This window comes from Mauremys reevesii, linkage group 1 (assembly GCF_016161935.1).
Source record: "Mauremys reevesii isolate NIE-2019 linkage group 1, ASM1616193v1, whole genome shotgun sequence".
Lineage (NCBI taxonomy): Eukaryota > Metazoa > Chordata > Testudines > Geoemydidae > Mauremys > Mauremys reevesii.
Genome location: NC_052623.1, coordinates 276,416,948 through 276,430,285, shown reverse-complemented (window position 1 = coordinate 276,430,285; position 13,338 = coordinate 276,416,948). Strand labels below are relative to the sequence as shown.

General features: G+C 44.4%; 1 protein-coding gene across 6 annotated transcripts in view; it reads right to left on the bottom strand.

Annotated features, from left to right (window-relative positions):
• Positions 1–5,219: 5,219 nt before the first annotated feature.
• ANKS1B (ankyrin repeat and sterile alpha motif domain containing 1B) overlaps positions 5,220–13,338 on the bottom strand; it is a 753,186-nt gene continuing 745,067 nt past the window's right edge. For 3 of the 6 annotated variants that reach the window (XM_039494857.1, XM_039494872.1, XM_039494877.1), the window contains one exon: positions 5,220–7,076. In XM_039494857.1, coding sequence (XP_039350791.1) covers positions 6,966–7,076 — 111 coding nt within the window. In that variant the 3' untranslated portion in view covers positions 5,220–6,965. The remainder of the gene's footprint in view (positions 7,077–13,338) is intronic. The other 3 variants (XM_039494866.1, XM_039494885.1, XM_039494896.1) reach the window with 1 other exon arrangement.

Genomic DNA, 13,338 nt, shown 5'->3' with positions numbered 1-13,338 from the left:
GTCCTAGGAGCTGTGGGTTCCACAGACTTGGCAAAGCTGCCTATGCCACAGATGTGCCTCCTGTTAAGTCCTTTGCCACTGGCCCAACATTACTGCACAGGGTGGTTCATATTTCAGAATGGGTAACTTCACTATGCTGGTGGAGGAATCAGTGCTGTGAGGAGATGCTACTGCAGAGTTGCTATTGCACTTCAGACTTGATACGATAGAAATGTGTGTAGACTGTTTATTTCTCAGTAGGAACAAAGCATTTAGAGAAAAGGGGTTCTAAAAGCACTACGTTTGTTTTAAGAAGGCTAGCTGATCAGGGTGTGGCACTGGCCACAGCTTCTGAAGGGAAGAACAGCAGGTGCCTGAACTCAGCCAGACCTACTGGGTAAAGGTGGTTGATGCACAAGTTACAGTAGCCCAGTGTAGGAGTGGAAGAATTGTGAGGATGCAGTCAGAAACCACAAAGAGGACAGAGGTGAAGCTAGCCCTGTAATCATGACAGCAGTGCGCTCTAGATTGGTGAATTTCCAGTAAGTGACAGCAGCAGTAAAAACATAAGCATTGCTTATTTTGCAGTCGGAACAAAGCTTTTCTTCTTGTGTGCTCTCAGTGGTTTCCAGCCTGTGGTCTGCGGACCCCTGGAAAAAAGAAGGCTGAAAAAATTGAGGGGAAATTGTCTCTTCAGAGCTCTAAAAAAATGACAAGACAAGAAACTGTTTCCACCCACCCTCTCCCACCCACATGGATGGCATTTCAGCAACTGAGGCACTCTGGGGTAACAAATGATATGAAAGGTCATTCAAATGTGGTCAGATTCAAGTGCCACTGGAGATAAGGACCAGGAAAATATCAACACATTAAGCAAAGACGGACGTTACAGTAGCCTCTGTGTTCCCACAGGAAATTGTTCTTAATTTAGAGTTAAGGCTGCGCAAATGCATTTCCTATCAGTATAATCACTTGGGGGGGGGAGGGGCGGGGGGAGAGGAAGATCAGCAGTTACACCAGCATTGCCATTCACACCAATCTCTGCTCCGAGGCCATAGTACCCAAACACAATCCAGCATTCCAACACAAACTCTACAGTTCTGATACAGAACCATTCACACATCTGATTCCTGACAGTCCCCCTCAAACACAAAACCATAACTCCAACCACAGCCAGATTAATACTCCCAGATAAAAATGGCATTAAAATAGAAACAAGGGTAAGAGTACATAACAGTAATTTGGGGGTAATAATACCTTACAGGGTTGTCTGATAACCATGAATTTCCTAGGTTTAAGTTTGAACATAGATTCAAATATGCTAAGGTACGGTAAAACACAGGACACCCAAACAACCTTAAATCTGCAATACAGTGTGGTTATTGCATAAGGTACTGCAGTGTTCATAGTTTCCAAAATTTAACTTGTTTTTAAAAACCAGTTTAATCAATTTCTTCTCCTCATGGTGTCACTACAGGACAGAGTTAAGGTTGTTTAAGTACCCTTACTGTGCATTTCTATACCCTAGCATTTTTGGATTTCTTTGGATGTTAACCTTAACTCTGAACTTCAAGGGTTTATGCTTGTTTTGGGGATGATTATAACATCTCTGTAATGTATTTTACTTTAAGTTACTAATGTGCCCTTTCCCTATTCTTAACAATTTTTGTCTTGGAATTTGTCTTTTTTTAAAAGATTAAAAATGTCAAAAATACATAAACACTGGACAAGAAACCCAAAGAGAATCTTACTATGTAATATTTCTAATAACTTGAAGTGATGATGTATCAACAGTCAATCTTAACTTTTAGGGCGAGATTCGGCTGAACAGGCATAGTGCGAAGTAGCCATGCTGGAGAGTTACCCTGGTGGCTCCATAATATTTTACAAGTAGATGTGCCTGTGGTGTTAAAGGCTACAGTGTATTAATTGTACATACAAAAAAGAGTCCCTCAGTTACACCTGTGAAATTGCCTCATCAGTGTAAGGTCTCAGATACCTGTGCATGAGTTCAGCACATAATCCAAAAGGGAAGTTACAAGCTATATAATCAGTGTCACTGTGCAGCCTACCACGAGTCAATGTGATGTGACAAAAACAGCTACAGCCATGGTTGAGAGTGCCTTTGTTTAGAATACCACCAGATTGAATCAGCCCTGGGGTTTGTGATCTGTTACCATCCAATGTTTAAATTCTCAGCCATTTTTTGACTTCTTTATATCTTACAAATTAAAGCCCGGTGTGTTGTACAGGCGTCATCTAGTACAAAATGGAGTTCACAATTTGACCCAGACCCATCCTATTGTCACAGGTTCACCTTTGCTTACCTCTTTAAGCCGCCCTCTCCTGCTTTCCACTTTCTGTCCAGGCTCTGGCTCCCTTCTGCAAATAATGACAAAAATCCAGCATTCCCCACAGTCACAGACTGATGAGCATGGCCACTGCTGCTGAGCTGTGGGAGCTAATGTACAGGGGTGTTGCTGTGTAACACTGTGGCTCAGCAGGAGCTGCAGCCCGTGTCCCCTAGTTGTTGGGTGTGCAGGCACACTGGGTCACTCTCTACCTTCTGTGCAACAATGGCTCTTCTAGCTCCTAGACTAGGTCAGTGACCTAGTCCCAAAGCCCCAGGCTAGGCTCCACAAAGCCTGAATTAGGGATTGTAACACTCAGCATTGCAGTGGCTAACTTTCAGGTGCTTAAAAACATTATTGAACAGCAATGGGATCCAGAAAGCCTGACAGAGTCCTGAGGTTCCCTATACAAAAAAACAAGGGGAGAGAGGTGGTGAAGAATGCAATCCACAAAAGCCAGCATGGTAGCCAGCTCACCACCTGAGCTCCAATGAGAGGGATGTGTCCTTACGCCCTCCCTTTGCTGAGTTAGGCACCTTAGTCCAAGCTGTAGGGAGGTACTGCACACTGCTTGCTATTCCTAGCCAGGAACCCCTCTCTTGGAAACAGGCAATGTGGGGGCCTAAGTTGTTTCTTGTGAGAAGGACTTAAATGTGCCTGCTGCTCTCCAGACAAAATGGCTGCAGGAGGCAGGTGTGACTCTATGTTTTTCAGCCCAGAGGTTAGAACACTCAGCTGGGATATAGGCGACTCAGGTTCAATTCTCTTAAGAACATAAGAGCGGCCATTCTGCATCAGAACCATGGTTAATTTAGCCCAGTAAACTGTCTTCTGACTGGCCACTGCCAGGTGCCCCCGAGGGAATGATCAGAACAGGCAATCATCAAGTAATCTAGCCTCGGTCATCCAACCCCAGCTTCTGGCACGCTAGGCCTAGGGACACATGGGCCTAGGGATGCATCCCTGACCATCTTCGCTAATAACCATTGCTGGACCTATCCTCCAATAACTTACCTAATTTCCTTTTGAAACCCATTATCCCTTGGCAACAAGGTCCACAGGGTGACTGTGCGTTATGTGAATAAGTTCTTCCTTTTGTTTGTTTTAAACCTGCTGCCTATTAAGTTCATTGGGAGACCCCTGGTTCATGTGTTACGTGAAGGAGTAAATAACTTTCTCCACGCCACACCAGTCATGAGTGTATAGACCTCTATCATAGTCTGACCATGTATTCCTACCGTTTGTTGCCTCTCTTTTAACCAGTGACTGATTGATGAGCGGATCTTCCCACTTATCCCATGACAGAGTTTATGGTCCATTCTATTTTCCTCAGTAGGATTTAGCTTCCAATGTTTAAAGGATGTCTTTTTGCCTCCAACTGCTTCTTTTATTTTGTTTAACCATAGTGGCATTTTTTTTTGGCCCTTTTACTATGTTTTTTAGAACACATGGTGTGCTCCATTTAGGACTAAATTAAGAATGCTCTTCTCTGCTCTTGTGGGTTCCAGGACTAGCTGCTCCAAGCAGCAGTCATTTATGGGGTCCTGAAACTTTAGCTCTGCATCCTGTCCTGAGGTGACATGTATCCAGGCCACTCTGACTCCTGCACCCCACATCCCCACCTGCACCCCTTGCACCAAATGGGAGCCGCCCCAGGTAAGTGCTCCAACCCCCTGCCCCAGCCCTGAGCCCCCTCCTGCACCCTAACTTCTTCCCAGACCCTGCACCCCCCCCAGCCCTGGGCCCACTCCTGCACCCTAAGTGCTGGCCAGCCCCTGAACCCCAATGTTTTTTTACTTTTTTTAAATAAAGTGCTCTTATCCAAACTGCTTTACAATAGTTAGCTAACGGTACAAACAATATTTGGAAAGATCATTAAGTGGTCTGCCAAGCCTCTCAGCGATTTTCAAGTGGTCTGTGGAAAAATCAAGGTACCTCGCTTTATTTTCATTTACTTCCTATTACTTATAGGAGGAGGCTGAAGACAAAAAGAATGAAAAACGGGGGTGGGAGGGAGGTGAGAGAGAATGTTCTTTTTTTTGGCTGGGTCCCAAGGAGGGAGGGCCCCAAAAATGAAGCTGAGCACAGGGCCCCACTAAGTCTAAATCCACCACTGCCTAAAGCTATGAACTCCTGCCTTTGTCTCCTATCCTCACTTACAGCATTGGGAGGGTCACCATCATTCGTTAATTGAACTTGCCTCGCTGCCTTTCTCCTAGCCTCAGTCCCTACACTCCCAGCAGTCTTTTACCCACTCTGCCTTCTAGTTAGCCAGTCACCCTCAAGTCTGCTTGGCACAAATCCAACCTCTCATCAAGCCAGCCTGGATATCTGGCACCCACCCATCCACCATACTTGGCACTCACCTACTCTCCCTGATAACTGTCCACCCTGCCACCGACCAATCATGCCCTCATCTTGCTCCACCCCCTTCCCAAATCCTTTTGCTTTCATCTAGACAGAACCTCCACTAAAACACTCCTCCTGCCTTGTCCCCATGGGCTAAGTGTCACTATCCTGCTTGAAAATCTGGTCACCCTGTACCTCCTACATCTGCAGTCAACATGTTCCAACAACTTCCATCTCTGTGCCTCTCTCAGGGTGGGATAGCCAAGTTGGCGGCTCAGCAATGTACCTGAGAACCAGTATATGTAAGGACTTTAAAAGGGTAAAACTTTTAACTAAAACTGGGCCCTTAACGCAAAAATTGTGTAAACTTTAGTCAATAGAATGTATGACCCTGTGTATGCATGTGCATTTTCCCCTTGAACACTTTGTCTGATGCAAAACCCATTGACTTCAAGAGGAGTACTTGTACTAAGTTCATTAGACTTCAGAACAGGCCCTTTATGTGTTACAAGAATAACAGAATGGTGCACAAAGCAGTAGTGACTGTACAACTTCATTTTATTTTGTGTGCTTTTATAGGATATAAATAAATGACAAAATTACAAAATTTATAACTGGAAGCCCAAGCATATTTACATATAAGTATTTGTTGCAGTGAGGCTATTATTTACTTTGTTCCTATACAATTTTCCTTTTGGTACCATATTTTTCAGTTATTTTTACTGTCAATTTACTACATACATATCAACAGTGAATAAGCAAAATATGTACAAGGAACTATTTGTTCAAGTAAATTGAATACTGTATTAAAAGGTTTTCATTACTCAGAGCTATAGGCTTAATTAACCATATACAATTATCAATTTTAAACCAAGTCCAGTTATCCATTTTTGGAATTCACCACTTGATGATTGTAATTGAAAAGCTCAGTTAGATATGAAATAATAATAATAATAAAAAAAACATTAAGACAACCACACAATTTATCAATATCTCTATAATGAACTTCAAAATGATTCACAATTTGACTGGATAGAACAATATACATTAAAATGTCATTTTTCTCCTATAATGATATTTGCACCGTTATAATTTAGTTCTACATAAATATACATTATGGTATTATACAAATACTCCACAGACATTAAAAAAATTAAAACACTTTAAAGAAAATGTAAGTAAATTTCATTTCATCAAGCAAATGCTTAACCATTTTTGTTTCATGAAAACAAATTTATTACTTTGGAATTTTTTTCTCTCTTTTTTTATTTAGAAAAATGTCTGCAATAGAACTTCTTCTTTCAAACAAGCTTTCTTTGACAGAAACCTTGATAGCAAAATCTGTAGTTTTGATTATGTTCTCTAGAACTGCTGTTGAGATTTTTAAAAATACTAGTAGAATTCATGACTATAGCAACATTAAACTGTGTAAATTGTTGTATGTGTAGTGCAGTGACTAGTCTGCTTCCATTCTACTCCCATCAGATGAAGCAACTAGGGCATCCACCATTGATAATTTGCTAAAGGTACAGTAGCAATTGTTTAGTCAACTTTAAAATAAACAAAATCTTTCATAGTTAATCTGACTTCATCTCCCATAAATATTTCTATGTTCTCCCATAGTATTCTTTTCCATAAAAATATCTAATACAAGACACATTTTCTGTGCATTATTAATTCCTCTTTTTAATTAATCATAAAATTTTCATCCTTTGTCACACTGTGATAGGTTATTTTTTAAAGAGGATCAAAGGACATTAATGATTACATATAAAACCGGCACACACAGAAGTTGGGGTAACTAATTTCTTGTTATTTTATTATTATTTTTAATACAATAAAGAGTAATTAATTCTTAGGAGTTCAGGGGTTTCACAAATATTGTATTTAATAATTCTATTTCAATTAAAATCTGCCAAGATTTAAATAACCAACCAAATCTCATACTCATAGGCAGCATTAATGTTAGTTTAGAGAACTTTTTAAAAAGTAGAATCCTAAAATAAGAAATCAAAGAAAGCACTGTGGCGGAGTCACAAGAGGACTGCTTGAAAAATATTTCCTCACTCTCCTTGCAGACTGTAATTTAAAAGTCTTCATATAGAGTCATTCTCCTGTCAGTGCTGCAGGAAGAAATGATTACCAGCCTTTTTTTTTGTTAGTTACAAGGCCACTCTTACAGTGCAGTCTTCCTCTGTACTGGATTGAAACGTTGCCGTAAAGGAAAGGCTGTGCTGTGACTACTTGGAGTGCAAGGCACAACAAGAACCAGAGGACAGTTTTGTATCAGAAAATTGTAGTTTCATACTTGGTATTAATTCCTCTTTTGGCTTCTTGTCCAGGTTCTACAATCCACGGTAGATTGGCAAGAGTCTTTTGTTCAGATGGATCTATCTGCTTTAAAACAAATACAAATAAATACACACACTTAATTGGATCAGCACTTTTGTACAAAACATCTCAAGTACTAGTTTTGCGTCCACTGAAGAGGTCATAGAATAAATCCCATGTTTTACCATCACAGAGAAATCTATACAGGACTGTCACTTATAACTAAGCTTTAATCAGGGCTTGATCCTGAGATATGCTCTAACCTTTTTTAATATAGAGCCAGATGACAGCCCCAGTGGCCAAAATTTTTTCTTTCTTAAGATAATCTTTTACAAAGCAGAGCATTCTGTCACACATCACAAAACAGCAAGTTAATTACCTTATAGTAACTGGAGGTTCTTTGAGATGGGTGGTCCCTATCTGTAGTCCACTGTGGGTGCGCATGTGCTCCATGTGACCCGAGCTGGAGAATTTTGAAAGCAACGTCCATTGGTCCACGCATGCACCCTGGCTCACTTCCTACCTCCAACCAAGGAGATAAAGAGCAGGGCGAACTGACCACCTCTCCAGTTCCTTTTCTACCGCAAATCAGAGAAGACTCAAAGCAAAGGGGAAGGAGGATGGGTAGTGGAATACAGAAAAGGACCACACATCTCGAAGAACCTGCAGCCTTTATAAGGTAAGTAACCTTCTCTTCTTTGCATGCTGGTTCTTAAGTGTATTCCACTGTGGGTGACTGACAAGCAGTACTCATCTAGGAGGAGGTTGTGCGGCTATAGGTGGCAGAGCTGAATGAAGGTCTGCCATTCCAAAAGATGCATCAGCAGAGGAGTCGTGTACCAAAGCACAGGGTCTCACAAACATGTGGACAGAGCTCCACCCAGGTGATTTACAGATGCTGAGTAAAGGCACCTCTTGAAGCGATGCCATAGACATTGCTTGTGCTCTTGTGGAATGAGTTCTTACCCCAGGAGGTGGGGGAAGATTAGACAGTTGATAGAGCAAAATACAGCCTGCGATCTGTTTTGAGATTTTTTTTTATAGCCTGACCCCTGACCCTCTTTTCTTCTGAGTATGTGTGTGGTTTTGGGAAGAACACAAGTAAGTGAATTGTCTGGTTCGGGTGAAACTCAGAGACTTCTTTGGGGGTGAATTTAGGGTGTAAACATAATGAAACTTTGACCTTATGGAATATAATGAAAGGATGAGCCGCCATCAGCACTCCAAGCTCATCCAGCTGAGATGATGGCTACCAGGAATGCACCCTTCATGGACATAAGAGAGACATGGAGCAGGAAGCTAATTGTTCAAAAGGAGGCTTGGTGAGTATTGAGAGAACAAGGTTCAAGTCCCATTGAGGAGTATCTTTTAAAGGCGGAAAGGTTCTGCTTTGGCTTTTCTAGAATCTGCTAGTCAGTGGGTGTGCAAAGATCGAGTAGCCCTGTGAAAGTGGATGGTATGCACTGATTGCTACCAAGTGGACCCGTTAGGAGCTGACAGATATATCTGTTGCCTTTATGGAAAGGATACAGTCCAGAATGAGAGTAATACCTGTAGCTTCTAGGGGTGTGTGTCATTGATGTGCTTTATGGTTGTCCATGTGCATTCCCCAACCCAACAGGTAATGATCATCCTGTCTGGTGCAGAAGCAAGGAAGGGAACACCAATACATACCTGGTGAGGATTCTTCTACCATAACAAGGACAGTTTCACTTTGGTGGGAACAGACACTGTGGTGTTCATGAATTGTTGGTTTTGCAAGTACACAGTTTGGAGCCATGCTTGTAGGCAATGAGGGTAGAGTCTTGCAAATAGCATGACATAAAGACATGAGGCCATATGGCCTATGAGACAAAGACAGGTCCTGACAGGCACTTGTAGGTTCATTATGACCTGGTCCATAATAGTGTTCATAGCCTGAAACCTGTCCTAGGCAGGTAAGCCCTTGCCATGGCAGAATTTAAGGAAGCCTCGATGAAGTCTAAATTCAGTGTAGGGGCCATGATGGATTTTTTCAGCATTTACACTGACCCCCCCAAAGAAGAGAGGAGTTGCAGCACTGTCAAAGTCAATGGATTGGCCTCTTGGCATGACCTGGAGCCAATTGTCAAAGTGTAGATGATGGTGCAACCATGATGTCCCATATAGTTTTCTACCACAGAAAACACCTTGGTAACTACCCTGGGGAGGTAGCAATGCTGAAAAGGAATACTCTGTTTTGAAAGTGGTCAGAGCCCACCATGAATCTAACTGAGAAAGTGTCTGTGAGCAGGTCCACGTGAAAGTAGGCGTCCATCTCAGGAGCTGTAAATAACATGTCCTTTTCCAGGGATGGAATTATAGATGCCAACATCCACTTTCGCAGGTCTACTTGATCTTTGCACACCCACTAACTAGCAGATTCTGGAAAAGCCAAAACGGAACCTTTCCGCCTTTAAAAGATACTCCTCAATGGGACTTGAACCTTGTTCTCTCAACATCACTATAAGGAATTTGAGTTTGTGAATAAAGAGGTTGAGATGGCAGAGGTCCAGAATAGGTCTCCAACTGTCCTTCTTTTTGGGTATTAGGCAATTTGGCAAGTAAAAACCACCCCCTTAGTACTGCAGAGCAACCCACTCTATCACTCCACATTGTAAGAAATATTCCTCTTAGTCCCCAAACTTTTCAGAGTCATGCCCTCCCTTACTGCTGTCCGTATTCCCGCCCAACTGGGGCCAGGAGTGTTGGTGTGACTCGGAGTGGGGGATGCGGACAGGGTAAAGGGGGGCGAGGCTGGGGCTGTAGCTGGGAGTGGGTCTGGGGCCAGGGCTGGGAATAGAGCCATGGCGGGGGTGGGGCAGGAAGAGGTGGGGGCAGGAGTGGGGGATTGGGGGAAGGGGTGCAGTGGTGGTGGGGCCTGGGGGGACCAGGGGTCAAGCACCCCCTGGGAACTGGGTAAGTTGGCACCTCTGCCCCTCATAGATTTATAACCTCTCTCAATAGGGAGGGACCCAATGGTGTGGGAGACTCTGGGTCTTGGGGAAAGTGAAAATATCCTCAGGAGTGTAGGTCTCAGCTCTTCCTGGAGTGAGAAAGGTCCTGGCCACCCAAACCACAGTCTGTGCCACAGCTATTGAAGACAAAGATGGTACTGTGGGTAATTGATGCTCTTGGGTGATTGGTCTTCATTGGTGTTGGTGGATCCCAGGGTTTGTGTTTGGGGGGTACCAGAGGCACCAGTGTCCTTGATCACAATACAGTGCTGATGGACACCCTTGACTTGAGGGCTTTCTAGTCATGGTTTGGAACATACTAAGTTCTCTTGGTTTGAGCTTGCTCAGTTTAGGCAGGGATGAATCTGACTTCTTTTAAGTGGGTCTGCAGGAAGACTTAGCCTCATACTTATGGGAATTCTCCCAGCTCTCCTGACAAGACCCCAATGAAGGATCTGTGGGGGTAGACTCCTTTGCTTTGGACTTGGACCTTGTGGCAGGAGGTGCACTCCTTGCTGAGTCAATCTGATCTGAGGGGCCAGGGGTTCCCTGGCCTGGATCTGACTGAGGCTTCATGGCCTTTTCTATTAGGTGCTTCCTAAGGTGAAGTTCCCACACTTCCTGGGTCTGGTAGGGGAATGAAGGGCAGGTATTGCACCTTGCCATGATGTGGGTGTCCCTGAGGCACTACAAGCAGTGTTGGTGGTCAATGCTGATCAAGAAGAATCACGGGCAGGGAGACTAAGTAACTCTGAAACACTAAAATGATCAGATACAAACTTTAAAACTCTAGAACTATGAAAACAATTTACAGATATGTACATATATTCACAGAAAAAGGAGAAAGCTGAAGCTTTGGACTCTGGAGGTTCCAAACCGGACTACGTGGCGGTGAGAAGGAACTGGGGAGGTGGTTGCCCCACCCCATCTATTATCTCCTTAGTTGGAGGCATGAGGGTGAGCCAGGCACGCATGTGCGGACCAACGGACACTGCTTTCACATTTCTCTGGTTCCATGCGTGTGGAGTGCGTGCATACCCACCGTGGAATACACATAGGGACAAGCACTCCAAGAAGAACAATACCTCTGTGCCATTTACACTCTTCACGAGGGAGTTTTAAATTGAGTTATGTTAATAACATATATGCTAGCCATGCTCACTGTTCCATCAGCCTTCATTTGGGAAGGGGTATCAGTTTAGATGAAATAACAACTTCACCAAAAACCAAACTATATCTGAACAATTTTTATTTTAGATTAGAAATGTGGCTGCCTTCTTTTCAGTCCCGACAGATGCTTATTATATCTTCTGAGACTTCAGTATTAGAGCTGATCAAATTTCAGACTTTCCAGTTCACAGAAAATTTTGACATTTTGCAATTTAGTTTCAGCCTGATTTGGACGGGTCAGTTTCACTGCTGCTATTCAGTGGTGGCCACCAGTAGAACTGACATGACTCATGTCAGCAGCAGCTGGGGATCCTGATAGCCATGGATCTGGGGCAGCTCTGCCATGCAGAGTGTTCCTGGGGTAGGAACCCCAAGTCTTCCAAGCTCTCAGGCCAGCTGGCTCCCCGAACTTCCCAACTCCCATTCCTGTAGCCTGTGGCGCTAACTGCCCGGAGAGTCCAGCTCAGCCTCAAGGAGCCAGAAACCCCCCAGACTCCCAAATAAGCTGGGGCTCTTAGGACTTTCAGATTGCCTCCTGCAGTGCTGGGAGCCTAGACCCTGAGAGCCACATCTTGTGCTATGGCTTCCAGGGATGCCATGCTCCTGACAGCAGCAGCAGGGAGCCTGGAAACCCTGAGAGCCCTGGCTCAAGCCAGGGTTTTAGGGCTTTCAGGCTCCCTGCTGCTGGAGCTAGGAGCTGAGTCCCAGTTAATGTTGGGACTTCCAGGATTTCCTGCTCCACTACAGGGAGCCTGGAAGCCCTGGGGTCCCTGGACCCAGGCCAGACCGTATGGTTGCCCAGGAACCATGGACCCTTGAAGCCCACTGTTCCCAGCAGAACCGTATCCATAATTTGACAAAAATTCATCGAAGCCAAAGTGTTTTTGTGAAACATTTAAGCAAGTCGGCATTTTTTGATTGAACTTTTTAGTTGGACGATTCCTGACTAGCTCTACTCAAGCTAGATTTTAGCAATCTCTTGGACTGCCGACTGTCTTTATGTCTCACAATTTCTAGCTCTTTCCCAAGTTTCCAGGAAAGAAGTTGTGTGTGTGGTGGGGGCCAATTAATTCTGCGACATCTTTAAGTTCTACATGCCCCAAATAATATTTGACTAGTACAACCAGTACCCAAAGATGAGACTGAAGAACTTTCCTTCTTAAGTGGAATGTCACTATAGATAGTGGTTTTGTTAGGAATTGTGGAGAGTGATCAGTTCAGGGAACCTGTTTGGGCTTACAGAGAAAATACACCTCTATCCCGATAGAACGCGACCCGATATAACACGAATTCGGATATAACGCGGTAAAGCAGCGGGGAGCCCCAGGACCTTTAAAGTGCCACTTGAGCCCCGCTGCTTTACCACATTATATCCGAATTCGTGTGGAGCCCTGGACCCTTTAAATCACCACTGGAGCCAGCTGGGCTCGGGTGGTGATTTAAAGGGCCAGAGGTTCTGGCCGCTGCAGGGAACCCGAGGCCCTTTAAATGCCTACCTAAGCCCCACTGCCAGAGCTCCGGTGGTGATTTAAAGGGCCCAGGGCGCCCCACAGCAGCTGGAGCACCGGGCCCTTTAAATCCCAGCCAGGGCTCTGGCAGCCAGGCTCGGGTGGTGATTTAAAGGGCCAGAGGCTCCAGCCACTGCGGGGAACCCCGGCCCTTTAAATCCCCGCCCAAGCCCTGCTGCCAGAACTCTGGTGGTGATTTAAAGGGCCTGGGGCTCCCCGCAGCAGCCAGAGCACCAGGCCCTTTAAATCACTGCCGGGGAAGCCGGTCCAGTCCGGCACGGTGTACCGGCTCTTGCCAATAGGCCGTATCGGCCCGAACCCGATATAACGCGGTCTCACCTATAAGGCAGTGAGATTTTTTGGCTCCCGAGGACCACATTATATCAGGGTAGAGGTGTATCAGAAAGGCAGGTTGGATTCCAGAGAAGAGGAGCTTTGAAAGCAAGGAGAGTGTTGAGGGTCAAAAGACAGGAAGAAAAGAGAATAAGGTGGTTCTGATGGGAGGAGAAAGGTAAAAAGATAGAATATGAAGAAAGGGGGAAAGGAAGATAATTGAAAGTTCAGTCAAGTCAAATTAGGATTCAGCTGTCAGAGGCCTTATCTGAACCAAAATTCTGTGCCTTCAAAATTTGCCAGTCACTGATTTGCATCTGCAGTGATCCTGTACTGGGGGAA